The sequence below is a fragment of the Saccoglossus kowalevskii genome, chromosome 9 (genome assembly GCF_978046115.1).
Source record: "Saccoglossus kowalevskii chromosome 9, keSacKowa6.1, whole genome shotgun sequence".
In the NCBI taxonomy this organism is placed as follows: Eukaryota; Metazoa; Hemichordata; class Enteropneusta; family Harrimaniidae; genus Saccoglossus; species Saccoglossus kowalevskii.
The window spans coordinates 26,435,036-26,452,409 of record NC_140649.1 but is presented as its reverse complement, the minus strand read 5'-3'; the positions used below and the strand labels follow the sequence as shown (position 1 = coordinate 26,452,409).

The following is a 17,374-nucleotide window of genomic DNA, read 5'->3' as shown; positions in this document are numbered from 1 at the left end:
AGCTAGGTTTGATGATGATCAGAGCAGGAAAGAAAATCTGGATGTACATGACGTACTAGATATACGTATGTGTAATCACAGGCTACTTGTTGCAATCCCTCATCGACTAGCTGCTTAGCTCAACAGCTTGGCCTAATAGAAGAAACATGGTTTGAGTCACAGGTCAAAAAATAGTTTCTTTTGAAAGGCAAGTTGCACTCTCATGCATGTTCAACACAAGAAGAATAACTTGTCTTAAACTGCCTGTTTAACCAGAAAAAGCGACCAGTTTGCAAACAAAGAAACTATGCCAGTTATGAGTAAACCCAAACAGTTGCCAATGAAGAAACCACTTGATTGTGGAAAAAAGTGTCAGAACAGAGTTAGGTCAAAGAGTGGTATAACTATATTAATAGAGAAAATATGGTACTTTGTCCACAGTTCTCTTTATAGTTATTTTAACAAGGGCACCAGGAAGATCTCTCTATGCAAAAGGTGTATTGTAACTACTGTTAGCAAATAAGAGACAGCATACAATCCTGAAATGCATATTGCAAATAAACAACACCATTACCGTTAGTATGTTCCAGAAAACTGCAAAAAACTTGCAAATTTGCGCTTTATTGTTTCAATAGACAATGATTCTGCTGGAGGTAAATCACCATTTTTTTAAATCCTTTTTTATAAACTATTTGTAATTTGTAGATTGAAACAAAGAAGTGTCCCGTCATGGTGACACACAATTTACTCTGCCTTCGGGTAAAGTTCTGAATCAAAAGAAAGAAACAAGTGCAAAGATACTCTTCAAGCACAAATCCTCTTGAAAACGAAGAAAAAAAAAATGTTCCCCCAAATATTCCCATATTATTCCTGACACTTCAGAGCAACCCTATATAGCTTTTAGACTAAGACTTTTCTTAGTTTACACTTCTTTCACATGTTCAGTGAACAGAGAGTAAGTTATTGCATACAGCACGTTTTCATCTCGTGTAATAATAAATCACATGTAGAAAAAGAAGCGATAAATGTGCTCTGTCAGAGAATCGTCATGGTTCCTCCTCTTCCTCATCTGAGGTATCAGAACAACTCGATGCTGAATCGTTCAGGTCAATGTTGGTAATGTTATGTACTGGACTCCACATGTGATTAAAACCATTTCTCAGTTTACTCTGAAAGAACAAAGCGGTGAAAAGAAATGAATATTTCTGTGGCATTATTCAATATAAGGATACCACTGCAAAACATAATGAACATTTGAGAGGAGTGGGAGTGAGGTGTAAACTCACTAACCAACACAAGTAGTCCACCAGAGACAAAAATCTGACTTGCACTACCGTAATTCTATAGCAAGCCCAGATAACAAGATTTTGCTTCATGTCATCATGGATGTCTGACTTTTTTTTTTTTTTTTTTTTGCATACTGGTAAAGTGCACTACATAAGGTAAGATGGGAGAATGTATGTTTTCTGTTCCAGAAGATGTTTTGTCAATCCAATCCAATTAATGCATATTAGCCCAAGTGGGGGCTAACAGCAAGTAACTTGTATGGAAGATTGGAGAAGTGAATAAAATATTAGGGTGCCTTGAACAATGAATGTGTGGTTCAAAGTTTCCTCTCCTTAGCTTATGCACACACCATCCTACATAACAGACTGATTACTCACCGGCTTAGAGTTCAGTTTGGCAGTTTTAGCCTGAAATTCTTTTAGTTCATCTTCAGTCAAAGGTTTCTCATCTATATCTTCTTGCCATCCCATCTCTCGTAATAATCTGAATAAAAAAAAAAGATCAGTGCAAAATTACATTGGACAAAGCTTTTAAAAAAAACTAACACAAAAGAGCACCATTATTGAAGCTGATTATGGAAAAATCAATGTACACAATACACAGTTCCAGAATTACAGAAATGTCAATTTTGATGAATCTTATCCATGAAATGGCAGTCATTTGGCCATTTTGATTCTGATCAAAAAACAAGCATATGTGCAAGATGTATGACATATGTGTTAAGTATGAACATGATCGATCAGAACACTTCAAAGATATTGGTTCTGAACGGTCTTCATTAGCAAGTCAACCGTTTTTAATCAAATCTCAGAATCAAAAAGACTTGCATCAAGCAAGGTCTCATAATGTTCAATGCATGTACTAAGTTCAAGTGAAATCTGTGCATGACTGAGATCCAGAATGGCAGAAATGCTCATTCTTGATGCAGTTAATTAAACATTCATCAACACCTTTTCACAAGTTTGAAATGGCGCAAGATGCAAATGTGATGAGAGTACAAAACGGGGACTTGTTTAGTGAAATACACACACTTACCGTCTTTCCGCTTCTAAAGAGCTTGATAATTCAGCTCGCATTGGTGAGGAACCAGGACTGATTGTCATACCCTCTAAGCAAATAACATCCAATTTATCTACATTTATATTATCTTCCTCATGCACACTATTCACATCACCGATCTTAATATCAGAATCAAACTAAAGAAGAGTAAGAAATAAGACATTATCACAACAAAGTTACATCAAAGTGAAAATAACAAGCCTACTTTGATGTTGGAAGAATAATAACGTTATCATCACAAGAACAAAGGCAGTACAGTGATCGTATCGACCGACTCATAGCGGAACTGCTCTCAAATTAGTGAACATTACTATCAACAATATTAACATATGAAATGTGCCTACCACATTGCCTTCATCACTATCATCACCATTTACTTGACGAGAGTCTCCCTCAATGAACCAGTCTTTTGTTTCATCATCTCTATTATTATTATTACCACCTTTTCTTAATTCTTTCAAGAAGTCACTCTTCTTGTCCATTTTTTTAGTCTGTGCTGACACAAGGCGTGGATTTAGTATTTCCATAGGGGGTGTAGAGGCAGGTCTTTGTGGTATCTGCTGTTAATGGACAACAAACAACCATGCAATGTTAATTTACAAATAACTGTTTTATAAGATCTGCAAGGTAGGTAAAGTATAGTGTATTGAAGCACCCAGCCATTGCACTGTGTATATTCCAAATGATGAAATTTTCCACAAAAAAATGTGTTATGATGACCTAAAGTTGGCAAAAAAAAACAACACATTTTTGTCAGCCACTACAACCCCGTTTACAGTTCTTAGATGCTGCTTCAATTTTACTTGTATTAAACTCCCTTCAAGACCCTCCCGAAACTATGCTTGCTGCCATTTTGTCTTCAAAAGAAAAACCACAATGTAATGTGGGCAAATTTATGATTGTTCAACAAATGTCTAGGCATACACAGTACAACTGTTTAAATTGCGTGATTATTCCTTAAGTGCCTAAAAAAAACAAGCAATTAAGAATAAGATCCGCACAAAAAATAGTGAACACCATTTCCTAACTTGTATTGTTTCTTATAACATAGAGGGCAGATTTTTGATAAAAATCGTATTTATCTATATGTTACAAACGACTGAGGCTTAACTAGAGAAAAATTTGAATGATACAGGTGTTTAGCTTTCCACATTACGGACTTACCTCTTTTGTGAAGGATTGTGTTGTGGCAGGAGGGAAGGTTGATGATGGTTTGATCTGGATAGGTGTGGTTACTGCTGGTTTATGATTCAATTCTTTAACTATAGACGGTGATACCTTGCGTGGAGCACTCTGTAAATAATATCAGTGCAGTCAGAGAGAATACCATAATTAAACTGCTATGAATTTTAGCGGAATTTAGCAGGTTTTCAATAAATTTAAAATTTCAACTTAACAAACCTGGATGCAGTTTTGGTCAAAAGTTTCATGTATTTCTATTGCTATTCATGATGAAAACACACAAAAATTTTACAAAAGGGTACACAAGCAGACAATGGCAATAAATGCCCTAATCATCACTTGTTGACCAGATCACTGCAATTTGGAGTGAGTCAACTTACCTTGGTAATGCCCTTTGAAGGCACCAATGATTTGTAGATGCTACTAGCAGAGTTACATGTGGCTGTTTTGTTGGCTTGATTTACTATTCCAGCATGTGGATTCAATTTGGCATGGGTGGCGCTGTCACCAGAACCGCTATTATTACTACTGGTAGTATTTGTGTTGGCGTCATTATTCTCATTTCGTAGTGGTTTCTGTATCAGCTGCATTCGGCGACCACCAGCTCCGTGTATCTTGGAATTCATTGGTTTGTCTGATGAAGGAAATAAACAAAGTTACAGCTTTTTTTTATTTGGAAAGATTGACATTTTAAAAGAAATATTTGAATTATATTTTACAGTACAGACTGTTTCCACTGTTCAGCACAGTCGTTAAGTTCCATTAACAAGTTACTTTATAATGTGCTAGTCAATGTAAACCACCTGGGCCACTTTCCCCTCAGACATACAAGAGTCAATTAATATAGGAATTTGGAAGTTTAGAGCAGCTTGAGATAATTCAAGCTATCACAACGATCAACAAGATCAGGATCATGGAGCTGTGACAAGCCACTTCTTGTTTGCCTAAGGTAATGGGGTCACTGGAGTTACTATTGACTAGTGCACAATGTTTGGAAAATTCCTAAATTTGATGGATATTAAAATAATTATGAGTCTCAGTACACAATTAACTTAAAGTGAATCTTCAATAGAAATGTGTGTAAATGTATGGTTAAAATATCATTCACTTGACCTTAGACGCCTGTCATTTTTGCAAGCACAACAAATAGAACAAATAAGCTAATTTCTTACCCCAAACTCCAGCCAGTTTACTACTTTGATTGTCTTTGCCACCAATACCATCCCCACTCAAAGAGGGCTAGTCAAATAAAGATTGATGGAGTTAAAACATTAAACCACACTTAAATGATACATACAAGTACATGTAATTATTTTTAAATCAAACTATTCTCATATTTTATGTACAAAAGAGTCGTGTTTTTATAATATGATAATATAAACAATACAGAACAAATGCAAAGATATTTCACAAATGGCCACCTGGAAAACATGTTTGTTGATGAGCCATATCAAATGATTTATAGACCACACTAGGAAAGACAAAAGTCTCAATTAACAACTATTCATATTCACCATGTGCAATGAATGATTCCCACGTCATAGTATACATTGTATGTTTTCTACAAAAAGGTGAAAAGTGACTCAAATGAATCAGATTTGCCACATTTAGGGAAATGACACCAAGATTTCATGAAGCAATAACAAATACTTACAAACTCTTGCTCAAATTGTTCTCCAGTATCCACACTATTATTATTATTGGAAGCCTCATTTTCTTTCTCAGTTTCTTTGCCATTTCCACTCACCACTTCTTCCTCCACACTGTCTTGATGACCGCGTTCATGGTAACCATTACGGGATCCAGAATTGTATCTCTGTCTGCCACCACTACTACCTCGATTGCCATGATAATTGGTACTAGGAACAGGGACTGGATAAGACCCATTTCCACAGTAGCGGGCATTAGGATGTTGATATATGGTATCTCTGGTGTAGCCACCACGCCATATCTGAGCACCGGGAGGATAGACAGGATCACCACCACTTTGGTAGTAGTTGTGATGGTAACGATCATCGTCCAGAGAATGATGGCGAATAAATCCTTCCGGAGGGTAGTGGCGCTTGTCTACAATGTAACACAATCACAATATAAGTAAAGAGGGATCAGAAAAGGAAGAGCCTGCATGGAGAGACACATGGACACACAGAGGTCAGTTCACATGTCCTCGTTTTCAGACTGGAGACTACAAGTAAATGTGCGAATGGGGACTAAATTTTACCGCAAAAAATATCTTTAGGACATTTTATGAAATAAATTAGAGAGAAAATTCTTGGTCTGACTGTTTCAGCATTTAAGTATGATCACATGCACACACACACACTTACCGTCTCTGCCTCTATAGCCATAACCTAAATGATGAGCTGGTGGTGGGATAACAGCGCCATCAAATTCTAGATGGCTTTCAGACGAATAATGGCGTTGGTTACCAAGACGATGGCCAACATGCGGATCATAACTTCGTGAATTCCGATCATGTCGACCGTGAAGGTGGTGATGATGGTGGTGGTGAGCTTTGTTGGGCTTCTGCAAAAACACAAAACACGAGTTAATTACTATTTAACAATTAGAAATAGGCTTTTCCAATAACAGAATTTCATCATCATCTTTTCCAAGTTTGAGGATAGAAACTGAGGCGTGACGTAACCAATACTCCATATCATGCACTATATTTAACTTTTTACAAAACGATAATAGGTTTAAATTTGGAACTGTTGCAGCCATTTTAATTATGAGCATTAGCAAACTTCTTACTGAGTGAATTGTTATGCAAATTAGCTATTATCTTCACTTGTGTTTTTCAGTTTACCATGGAAGTTGAAATCTAAATAGCTCGCACAATTCTTGTTTATTTTGAGTGAAACTTTCACAAAACATTTATCAGTTGTTTATTAACAAATGGGCGTCCAGGCGTATATGTAATATGTTTTGTTTTCATATTACAAAGTTGTCAAGCAGGATGTGTGCCGTATAGTCAATCCTGGTCAGTATTTCACACTTCGAATGTCATTGTCTGAGAATGCAAAGCTTTAAAAATAAGCCTAGACGTCCTTTTGTTCGTAGAGACGTTGTCAAAATAGTGTGAAAATGTCAAGACAAACTGACAAAAACTGTGGGAGTTAATTAATTTTCAATCTCTCTGACCAACCAGAAAACACGAAAGGAGATAATGGCAGTTTTATGAAAGTGACGTTAATCGTCCACAAAAACGGCTATTGCATCACGACGACATGCCAAAATACATGATACACCGACGCTTGCTCTTGCTGATGTTTAATCGTCAGATAAAAAAATAAAATAAAAACATTTACAATACTAGGGAAACAGACGTAAAATCGTCAGCGGAGTCGAAACCTTGCGTGAAAACTGTCATGGCATCGTGTTATCTTTTTCACTGAGGGAGGGGCACAATGGATTACGTAAAGCCGATGAGATATTCATACAGTTATATAAACATAGCGATCCCCATTGGGTGGGTTGAGTCTAAATTTACCTTTCCTCAAACCTTTAAAAAATACTCTGTATGACGCAGCTTTTCACGATCACCGGTGAAATGGACCGTGCGAAGTTAGACGGCCAGGTTGAAATGGGCTGTAATATTTTGCTACACAACGGCTATTCACAGATTTTGTACTCAATCGCTCAAACGTCGGTGAGAAAAAGTCGAAATGGAAGACAACTATTGGAAATCTAAACAGGTTTCATTCAACTACGAGCAGACGAGACAGGTCGATAAAAATTAAAACTAACCCTGACCTCTGGAATTACCTCATTCATAGAGTGCCATAGTACCAGAGGTCGCCGAGCACAGCCGTACAACGTACTTTGCAACATCACTACAGATGCATGCTAGCTGACAAGGGGGTTTTCGATTAAGGTAACCAAGATGGCATCGGAGAGTGCGCGATTTTTCCGTGGTGTTTAAAAACAGCATCTGGTAGCCGATATTTCTGTAATTTTCAGGGTATTTTTTATTCTTAATTAACCGAGCATTTTACGTTTGTGTATTTTGCCACTGAAAAGTTAGTTATCGACTACTACATCGCAATGCTATCAGCACAGTGATCGTTACAGCGAAACGACAAATGTATAATTAGTCAGTTTTATAATGCCTTCGAAGAAAATAAATATTTAACAGTACTCCACTGGAAGCTGCCAGGCTAGAAGTTGTCGACATGTTGCAAGATAAGGGTGAAAAAGTTTACTTATCATTTACAACTGTATATTTTTTGTATTCTGCTTGCATTCTGGAAGCGTCTAGATCTTGTCTTTTTTGTAGTTTGCAAGACTAGTTGATGGTTGATTACTTGAGGTAAGTTAAACAGGGTCGCGGACAGGAAGTTACACATCGCCGCACCGTAACTGAGGCCAGTAACTCATTTGCATATAACATCAATAGTGACTTGCCAATCAAAGAGCAACGTAAACAGATTTTCGAGACTTTTAATCACATACACGTGTCTTGATTCCCTATATTTTAAAATCCATTTTTGGGCATGTTCCAGCATTGACAATGTTCCGAAATTTCAACACTATCTAGGCAAAGACTGTCTGGGTAAGAAAAGCAAAAAAAAAAAAAAATTCACTCCGAGTGCCCACGAACATGCAACTATACCTTAATTCAAATACATGAAGAGTGCACAGTTGGACACTAGATAACCAGGCTTTTGCACAATTTTCTCATCACCCAATATTGCATTCTTATTATATGCTTGCAGTGCTATAATAAGCAGCCCCAACTATTCAATGTTTCATGCTATATTGTACAACTTCATTGAGTGACCCTAGCGCAGTAAATATGATGTACCGTACTTACTGTGTGACCACAACATGAACAATAACTTTGGTGCTTCAATGAGTATCGATTCAACGTGCAGTGGTGTAATGCATGCCCCAAATGTGACCAATATGCAGTGTTAATGTGCAACCCTTATGCCATTGATGTGTGACGCTAGAACAGTTAATGCCCGTGCTGTGCCTAGTACTTAATATGCAATCCTAATGCAATTAATGCATGGTGTGTCAATGCGTGAACAGAGTGCCGTCAAAACTCCGTGCTTACTGCATTACCTTAATGCGATTAATGCATGGCACTTTAATGCTTGACCCCCAACACGATCAACACACTAAAATCCATGCCAGTCATAAGTTGCCTAATCTTCCCAGAGTTCTCCCAAGGGTAATATAGAGCAGGGGTCCCCAACTGTTAAATTTTGCATAAACAATAGAGCCAATTTAGCATAACAATGAATACAATACAAGTCATCAACATATTATATTGTCATGCAAATTGTCAGATACTGTATGCAATTTTCCTGGGGAAAACACTGCTTCCTTACAGACATGTTGAAAGACTGTTGATGTTCAAAGAGAATGTCCCAATTTGTTTAAAGAAAGCCAACATAATCTTACCTGCTCTGTTGAAAAGTTGAGCCATGCAGGTGCAAAATCATGCTGAGGAGGGTTAGCCATCACGTCTACAGGCATAGCATACCTCTCCTGTAATAAAACAATATCACATAATTTACAATGTAGCAATGACAAATATGAGGAATGTCTTTAATTTCGTAATCACAGAATTGACAGTTTATTTCCAAGACAGTGATGATGTAAGTTGGTCGCCTATTAGACTGAATGCTTAAATGCAAGGTATCAAGTCGTGACACATTTGTTAGTTCCTTGTTTTGTTTTTTATGTGCAAAATGTATTAAGCTCAGAGAGTTCTTTAAAACAGTCTGTTGAAATCTTGGGCCATAGTGAAATTCCAAACAATCAAGTTTAGTCACTTTGGTGACTGATGGAGAGAGGTATTGAAGAGAAAAAAAATTGTATGTGGCTGTTTGGAAGGACACCCAATTTCCATTTGTTCATGTAAATTTCATAATACAAACTAATAAACTTTAGTACCATGTTTTTGAAGATCACTATATCATTGTATGATTTTCTGTTGCTTCATTTGAGTGCCAAAAAATGAAATAATGAAAAGTCTCTGCAGCAGTGATGCGTCATGTCCATAATTCTAGGGTTCTTCACTACAGTTTTCAAGCAAAGTATTCTATTTTTTTTCTCTCTTTTTTCACAATTTGCCAATTTTAGGACATTTGTGAATGCAAAAAAAATTCGCAAAAGTCATTAAATGTAGTGTTTACAGGACCCCCCAGAAAAATTTCCACAACTCTTGAAAATTCATAAAAATTAGGCTCTTGCAAAAGTGATTTACAATATCAATCATACGAAAATATGACGTAAATGGAGGTTTAAAACATATTAGTAATTCATCTTTTCTAAAATAACATGCATATAATAATAAACATGGTGCAGCACAAATCCAATATTTTTGGCAGTAAACTTCTACATGTATGTGAAGAATTTAAAAGAATTTCATTGATCAAAACAAACTTGTTTGATTACTGATAGGAAAGGAAATTACACAACAAGTACTAAATTGTTGGTCAGTAGTCATGAAATGTTGTATGAACATAAATAACAGGCATAGTATTAATATATTTTTTTTGGTGAGAAAATATGTAAACACAAACGTTCCATGGATGATAGTTAATGTATTTTGTAAAGACAGTTATGAAGTTATACAGCCGAGGCCTCAAAAAAAAAACAAGAAAAAAGACTTAAACTTCAAATTCTGATGATATATGAACTGAAATACTCACCTTTTTTGTGTATACTACAAGACGACAGAGTGAGGAGAATTCAAGGGGAGTAAAACCACAGGCTTTCTCCCGACAACACAGTTCACCATTGAACAATAACTCCTCTTTATCGCGGTGATTCTTACAAGTTCAAGTCTTTATCATACCTCTTTAGCACAATCGCAATTACACAAGTTCGTTTATTAGTTAGATTAACATATGTTCAGTGTTCTGTCAATGACAACACAATGATAACGTACTCCAATGTATCCTGTATTAGGCCTTCAGCATCTAGAAATCTTTCCAGGGAATATTTGTCAGTACTAGTCTTGTATACAGGTTGTCTCTTAAAAATGGCAGTACAATTAACACATCAACAAGAAATGTAAAACAACTTTGAACATTCCAAATAATGTTTTGTTTTTAAATTTGAAACTTATATTGCTTATGAAATACTCTTGAAAACCTTTCTCCGTTATTATTATCTTTTAACACCAGTGAAGTAACGTTAAAAGAGTTCTGCTTTTGAAAAAAAAGAGTGAGAAAATCTTTGGATTTCTTATAACAGAATTTAACTATTTACAAAAATACCTGAATATACAATCTAAAGAATTATTTTATACACTGTATACAGTTATGTAAAACTCTCTATATAGATAATATTTGAATAATAAACACAGCAAAAGGGCCAACTACTTGACAAAACCAATCTAGCATCTGAAGGAGAAAAGAAACACTAGAAAACAGAAAATCCCCAACCCAGTCTGAAAAGGGCAAGTAATATAATATTATAAATCTGAAGTAAAAGCTACAATACGAAGGACTCCTAGAAGCTACGGTATAATCCTCACTGACAATAATAATTTCTCACATCGTACACGTTTTGTACTGCTACGCAACAATAAATGAGAAATAAATCAGCTGCTGTTGTCTTCACTGGGGACACCTCGGCTGCCTGATGAAATTTGACCGGAGAAATCAGGTCAATGCATGTCTATGGTGTCGTACTCAACGCGAGATGTAAACAGCTTTATTGTGTTGATATGCTTTGTTGTTATCTATTTCCGAGTTAGATTTCCAGTGAGTAATAATTCGGCGGGCGGTACACTGGTGTTTTGTATTTGTAAAATAGCGGCGTTCGGCTCAACAATTTTATCCAATTTGAGGCATAACACTGATATGTCGATGATGTTATCTTGTTTATTTTCGGTTTAGTGTTTGTCTTCTACCGTCAACCCCGCATGAAACGATTCTTTCACAGCATTGTCAATCCATCCATTGTTTTTCTGTCGATAAATAAGAATGAAGATCTGTTTATATATAGAAATTGCGTCTGAGAGATGATAGTTAGTCTAAAATGAAAACTGTTTACGCACAGGTTACGAGGTTGGACCACGGTCACGGGTCAACACGAGTTCCATGCACAACCAACAAGTTGTAGTTTCCTCGCTGTAAAAGTTTCAAAATCAGCAATAACACCCACCTGTTATACATATATGTAACCTTATGCTGATGTTCTAAATTGTATGCTCTGCAAAAGTGGTAGGGCGGTCATGGAAATCGCTAATAATTTGAGGAAATTTGTTGAAAGTATCGTGGAATTCTGCAACAAGTTTCAGATTATTGCAAACAAGATGTCTACCCTTTCTCATCCCATAATATGTAATTTGCGCATGCGTATATGAATAAAAATATATTCTCGGCTATTCTCGCACTTTGCGCGGTTTTACGACAAGACATATGTTGTCTATTTGCCTAACATAAATGAATAATCTTTCACTTTACAACAATCTATCTCTATTTTGAACATATAAGTAAAGTGTAGGAAGCCAACATATGACAAATTAACACATGTAATAGCAAGAATTTGATTTTTTTCTAGAAGGGGCGTGAAGGTCACATGATAGTCACGTGAAATTCGGGAAACGAAACTGTGGCGGCGTCCTAACAGTCAGCTGTTTACACGAGAAGCAAAATAAGGTCATCATAAAGGTTACTCTCTCGATGACTAACGTGTTGGTTGTAGGTGAGTGTGTGTGACTGTGCAGTTACTGCCTTCATAATGTAGAATATAGGTGGTGTATATTCAAAGTTTTATAGAGCTTGTCTTAAGTTTATTGAGCAAAACATTCCAGATTTGGTTTTGACGTTGACTGGCCAATCTTGCATCGAACCAGCAGTCTCGTCACACATGGAGTTAACTCCATGCTCCGCACTAAAAACCAAGGGCCACACCAAACTTGCATTGACGCACGTACGTTCCAGATAACTCGTACAATATAGAGACAGTGCGGTTAATATTTAACATACATTGCTGAACCTCGTTTAATGTTGTCGATATGTCATATTCATTTTATAATTGTATTGTGATTATTTTTGTATTCAAATCACATTTGATGTTTTTAAAAATGCATTTATAATTTACGCTGGACATTTTTAATATTCAGTATTTAGTTAAAAAAAAACTCGGTTATTAGAAAGGTAAATGTAATTTGGAAAACTCAAACAGGTTAAGGCAGAAAGCATTTATTTTCCCTGGTATTTACAGTAAACACACTCTGATTAACAGGATTTCTTTCCAAACCACTATTTATTTATTTATTAGAAATTTTCTTCTATGCTATCAATAAAGAGCCATTGCTCGAAACGTCTAGCTATTTTTAATAGTTATTTAGGACTACGATTACCAAATATTATCATCTATATATCATGGTTGTATTTTAGTGGATAGCGGCCATTTTGGCAATATTATAGGCAAAGATATTATGCCATATCTCAAATTGTAGGCTGGTGACATAGTGACATTGTTACTAATGGGATACTTTTTGTTTTCCTGAATTTTTGTCAAAAATCTGGTTTTTAAAAAGTGTCAAAAGAGGCAACTTTTGTTTAACATTGCGCTCTATGGAATTGTTCTAAAAATAGCTATTTTTGAAAAATACACACTTAAGAATGCTATTTTATGGTGGCATGGGTTAATAGCTCCAGGATTGTACATAATAAACCAATGGACATTGTCATGCGATTTATGACCAACTTTCTCAAAAATGGTGAGTAGGCTTCTACTATAAAAGATACAAGTTATTAAAACACAAAGCCAGCTGATAGTCAGCTTGGAAGTTAAGGTATGCCTAAACTGCACTATAGTACATTGAAGTCCTATTATTGGCTACACCCCCTACCCCTTAATACTGGTAAGAATAATAATTATCCTACAAACTATACTTTGTGAAATTTACCATTCAATTCTTTCAGTATTGCTGTTATGTAAATAAGGGTCATTGTGTTTCCAGAGTTTTCAAATGCGCTAAAATCTTCTATCTACCTTAGTATAGTGATGATGGTTTACACCAGATAGGTTTAATCAATCAGGCAAGTCGTGTCACAAAAAAAAATAATAATTCCAAGATGAGCTGGTAGTGATTTCCCCTAAACTATATCTGTTTGAATCCTCATTTCAAAATTTTGTGTATGGAAATTAAGAGATGTACCGGGTACTAAATAACAAAGTAACCACAATTAGACTTTGAACTAAAATTTTTAACGTTGTAACATTGTAATACAGTAGAAGTTTTAATGGTAGTATCACATGTGATTACACTAATCAGATTTCTTTTCTTTTTCTTCAATCCAATCGGGGACCAAACCAGATTTAAAACTCTGGACTACTACTACTACTACTACTACTACTAATCCAGAAATGGTTATTGCATGCTAACTATTGAACTGTTCTACAATGTTACCATATAGTTACCTGCTAACTCAGGTTAGTATCCATTAGATAACACATGTGATGGTTATGATAGATTATTAGCCATAACCATCAAGTGATTATGATTTATTAAGTTTTTCACACAAGTCATAATGGCTCTCCATAATAGAAACTGACTCTTCATACATGTATATAGGTTTTGAACTGATTATATCATGTTTCACTTTCAAAAACATATCATGTTGAAAATTGTATTTTACCAGAAGGTAAATGCATTTTTTAATCATCAGTAGTTGTTGCCCATGGAACATGGATTTTGTGGCAAAATGCACAATGTGTACCGTCACTACTTGCAATTTGACAATAAAAATTCAGGTGAGTCAACAGTGACATTCAATGTTGTGCATTCAAGTAAAATTACATGCATACATATATATACACTTGAAGCTTTATATATTTGTCGAATGACAAACTATTAGTTTTGAAGTAGTATTGTTGGCAAAATTTTGTTTGAATCTTTTGTCATGTTAGGTTATATATGTAATTTAATTATACAACAGCTAGGATATTCACTTCACTGATATTCAAAAATCACAAGGCAATTTTGTGGATTCAGTTGTGCTTGAGTTTTCAGTATACAAAATGTATTAGGGTGTAATCATGTCGCCAAATTGCACCCAATATTCTCTGTTTTGACGATTGAAGATGGACTGTATTATTAAGTATTTTCCATTAAGATTGATCTGAGATGTACATCAGACTTTTGAGCCACTAGGCCTCCCTTTTGAATTTATTGCAGGACTAGTTTACTTATGATATCCCTGAGTTTGTGTGATTTCTAGGTTAGTTGTGTTTAGCATGCACCCACAGCAGAAATCGAAAAGTGATGCATGACAGTATTTATTGTAAAAAGGCCAATTAAAAGCGCAATGTGCCCAGCTTTTAGTCATTATAACTCACAAGCACCGCCAATTTCAGATTTTGGTAAAATAACTCAAAATCGACAATACAACTTCATAAAAGTAGTCTCCTGTTGAGTACATGTATAAAATTATAATCGCCTCCATACATTGTCAAACTACTCTATTGCTTACAGACGAGGCTTCTAGGATGTACAGTGTTAAGACAGTTGAACCTGAAGCATCCAAGAGTTTTGAGTACATGGTATCTAAGTAGGTCTACCTCAACGCCATCTGCATCAAGATGTTACATTACTCCAGCAGTTAGGAAAAGCACCATCAATGTGAATAATTCTAGATCAATCCACACATCACTAAGATGTTCTACTTCTAAACAGGATGATGCAGTAAGTGGCAGTGTCTCTTTAGCAACGGTTTATAAACTACGATACCTTAAGGAAGCACCTTTACCAGCTTTGGTGTTTGGAGCAGCGACTCTGATCCCGTTTGCAGCCGGTACAGCTTATTCGATCGTTCATGGTGTGTATAATCAGGATATATTATTTGTGCAGATGGCAGACGCTGCCATTGTGCTATCTTTTGTTGGTGCAGTTCGATGGGGACTTGCGCTTCCCGATGGAAGTGATACTCGGCCAAACTGGTCTAATCTCGGATATAGTATTGCTCCAGCTGCCATTGCACTGCTTGGTATCAGTGTAGAACCATCTGTTGGACTTCCAGTTTTGATTACAGCCATGGCAGGTTTTGCAATTACTGATATTGCAATGCCAGGCTATCCAGCATGGTACAAGTCTCTACGCTTCTACATCACTTTGGGTATAGTGATTACATTACTGGTGTCTCATCGGTTTTATACCCAACGTCCAGACAAGCAGGAGAGATGTCATGTACAGGAAATAAAAAAAGCACTGACGAATCAAAAATGAACAATTACGATTGGTTAAATCAACTTTTCAAGTTGTGGCCGTCAAGGTGTGCCTGAATATTAGGGTTTTAATGCATCACATTCTGATGCCCTATTTTTTTATTGAGACTTTCATCAGGCGTTTAGTTAAGATAGATTTTGTTAATTGAATCTTGTTAACATATTTGCTTGTAATGCAGAATAAAATCAATGATACATTGCGAAACACATTCTGTATTTGATATAATACCGATATAAGTGAAAACAGTTTAGCAAATAGTTTAATGTTGAGGTATACCTAAATGACTGTCATGAGAACTATGTGTATATGAAGGACTCGCACAACCATGAATGTGTACATATTGATAGCGACCTGTTTATAGAAATCTGCTAAAAGTGAATTTACAGACAAACTTGTAAATTAAAAAACAATGCTTTGTATGGTCATGTGCAATATTTATGTTTATTGTGTGTGTCTGACGGAACTGCATATACTGTACAGGGATTATTTTAAATAAGGGAAAATAGGCGCAGCGCCCGCATGCCATGGCCATGTGCCCTCTTACCCTGGGGAACAGATCCTATGGCAACCATAAAATTCTGATTGACCAGGGATCACATGTGGGCACAGTCTTCAACTGTGACCTGTCTGATATTAATTTTGGCCCCAATAAAGCCATAGAATGCTCCATTTTAACTCGAAATTATCAAACATTCCACACTCTGGTAGGGAGAACCCTATCTCCACTTGGTGGCTTCGCTGAATTGCAGTGCTCCCTCTTGCAGTTTTTTTCTAATAAAAACCCTGCTGTATAGTGTATGCGAGGTAGGTAAAGACTAACTGAGAACAAAACGTGAAGAATGTAAACATGCATGCACACAGATGACAGTAATGCTCTTGGATAGAAGGCTACTTACTTTTTTTGAGAAACTTATTAAATCACTTGGCAATATTCATAGGTTTATTTTTTGTAGCAACAGTGACATGGAAACATGAAAAATCACTTTGTCTATATTTGCAGTGTGAAATTTTGAGAAGAGTCACTTTTTTAGAACTATTCCATAGAAATGTTAAACCAAAATACATGTTGCATTTTTTGTCACTTTCAATTTCAGAAATTCAAGTACTCCACCATTCATCACATAATAACACTTACAAAATGGCAACTATTCTCGTAAAATTTAGTAAAATTTATTGCTAAATAGATTTATTGTTTTTCACAAGTAAGCTTCCACCAAAAAAACCACTCACTGGCATTGGAACTACCAAATATTGTATATAATATTATATAATTATTGATTTGAATGTAAGTCATCAACTTTGGGATTTTTTACACCCAGGATGAAATATTTAGCTCCGCAGTCGACTTTGTCGAGCGGAGCTTATCATATGAGTGATTGTCCGTCGTCGTCAGTGTCAATGTTTTACCTTTTCGACTTCTTCTTGAAAACTACAAGCTTGAATGCTTTGATACTTGGTGTGTATGTACCTGGGGTAGACCTCTCTTAGATTTGTTCATTTCATGATGATATCTTCAATTCTCTAATTTTGGTGAATATTTTTGTAATTTTTGGTAAAAAGTGATATTTTTGACTTCTTGTTAAAAACCGAAAGTCCAATTGCTTTGATATTGCATATATAGATGCTACATGTGGACCTTTCCCAGATTTGTTCATTTCGTGA

The 17,374-nt window shown here is 35.8% G+C and overlaps 2 protein-coding genes across 3 annotated transcripts; one reads left to right on the top strand and one right to left on the bottom strand.

The window, feature by feature from the left end:
- Positions 1-559: 559 nt before the first annotated feature.
- Positions 560-11,821, bottom strand: LOC100369520 (vasculin-like). 2 transcript variants are annotated; one of them, XM_085503354.1, is made up of 12 exons: positions 11,638-11,821; positions 10,176-11,440; positions 8,920-9,006; positions 5,835-6,033; positions 5,162-5,574; positions 4,680-4,746; positions 3,888-4,141; positions 3,490-3,618; positions 2,670-2,885; positions 2,302-2,462; positions 1,644-1,749; positions 560-1,148 (listed from the first exon to the last, which is right to left on the bottom strand). In XM_085503354.1, exons 3-12 carry the CDS (start codon positions 8,992-8,994, stop codon positions 1,026-1,028), a joined length of 1,743 nt encoding a protein of 580 aa, XP_085359480.1. In that variant the 5' UTR covers positions 8,995-9,006; positions 10,176-11,440; positions 11,638-11,821; the 3' UTR covers positions 560-1,025. The 2 variants fall into 2 exon arrangements, with proteins under 2 accessions (XP_085359480.1, XP_006817740.1); XM_006817677.3 differs by having other exon boundaries at positions 2,670-2,882.
- Positions 11,822-12,107: 286 nt separating this feature from the next.
- On the top strand, positions 12,108-16,144 carry LOC100369669 (transmembrane protein 69-like). The gene is made up of 3 exons (XM_006817683.2): positions 12,108-12,180; positions 13,805-13,920; positions 14,963-16,144. Exons 2-3 carry the CDS (start codon positions 13,891-13,893, stop codon positions 15,710-15,712), a joined length of 780 nt encoding a protein of 259 aa, XP_006817746.1. The 5' UTR covers positions 12,108-12,180; positions 13,805-13,890; the 3' UTR covers positions 15,713-16,144.
- Positions 16,145-17,374: the final 1,230 nt, after the last annotated feature.

What these genes read in the sequence shown, in the direction of transcription:
- LOC100369520 (XM_085503354.1), bottom strand. Translation starts at nt 8,994, where the DNA reads ATGCCTGTAGACGTGATGGCTAACCCTCCTCAGCATGATTTTGCACCT. An exon ending in TCAACTTTTCAACAGAGCAG is followed by an intron (nt 6,034 to 8,919) that starts GTAAGATTATGT and finishes GTGTTTTTGCAG; the next exon opens with AAGCCCAACAAAGCTCACCA. An exon ending in TGGCTATAGAGGCAGAGACG is followed by an intron (nt 5,575 to 5,834) that starts GTAAGTGTGTGT and finishes GTTACATTGTAG; the next exon opens with ACAAGCGCCACTACCCTCCG.
- LOC100369669 (XM_006817683.2), top strand. Translation starts at nt 13,891, where the DNA reads ATGTTACCATATAGTTACCTGCTAACTCAG. An exon ending in ATAGTTACCTGCTAACTCAG is followed by an intron (nt 13,921 to 14,962) that starts GTTAGTATCCAT and finishes TATTGCTTACAG; the next exon opens with ACGAGGCTTCTAGGATGTAC.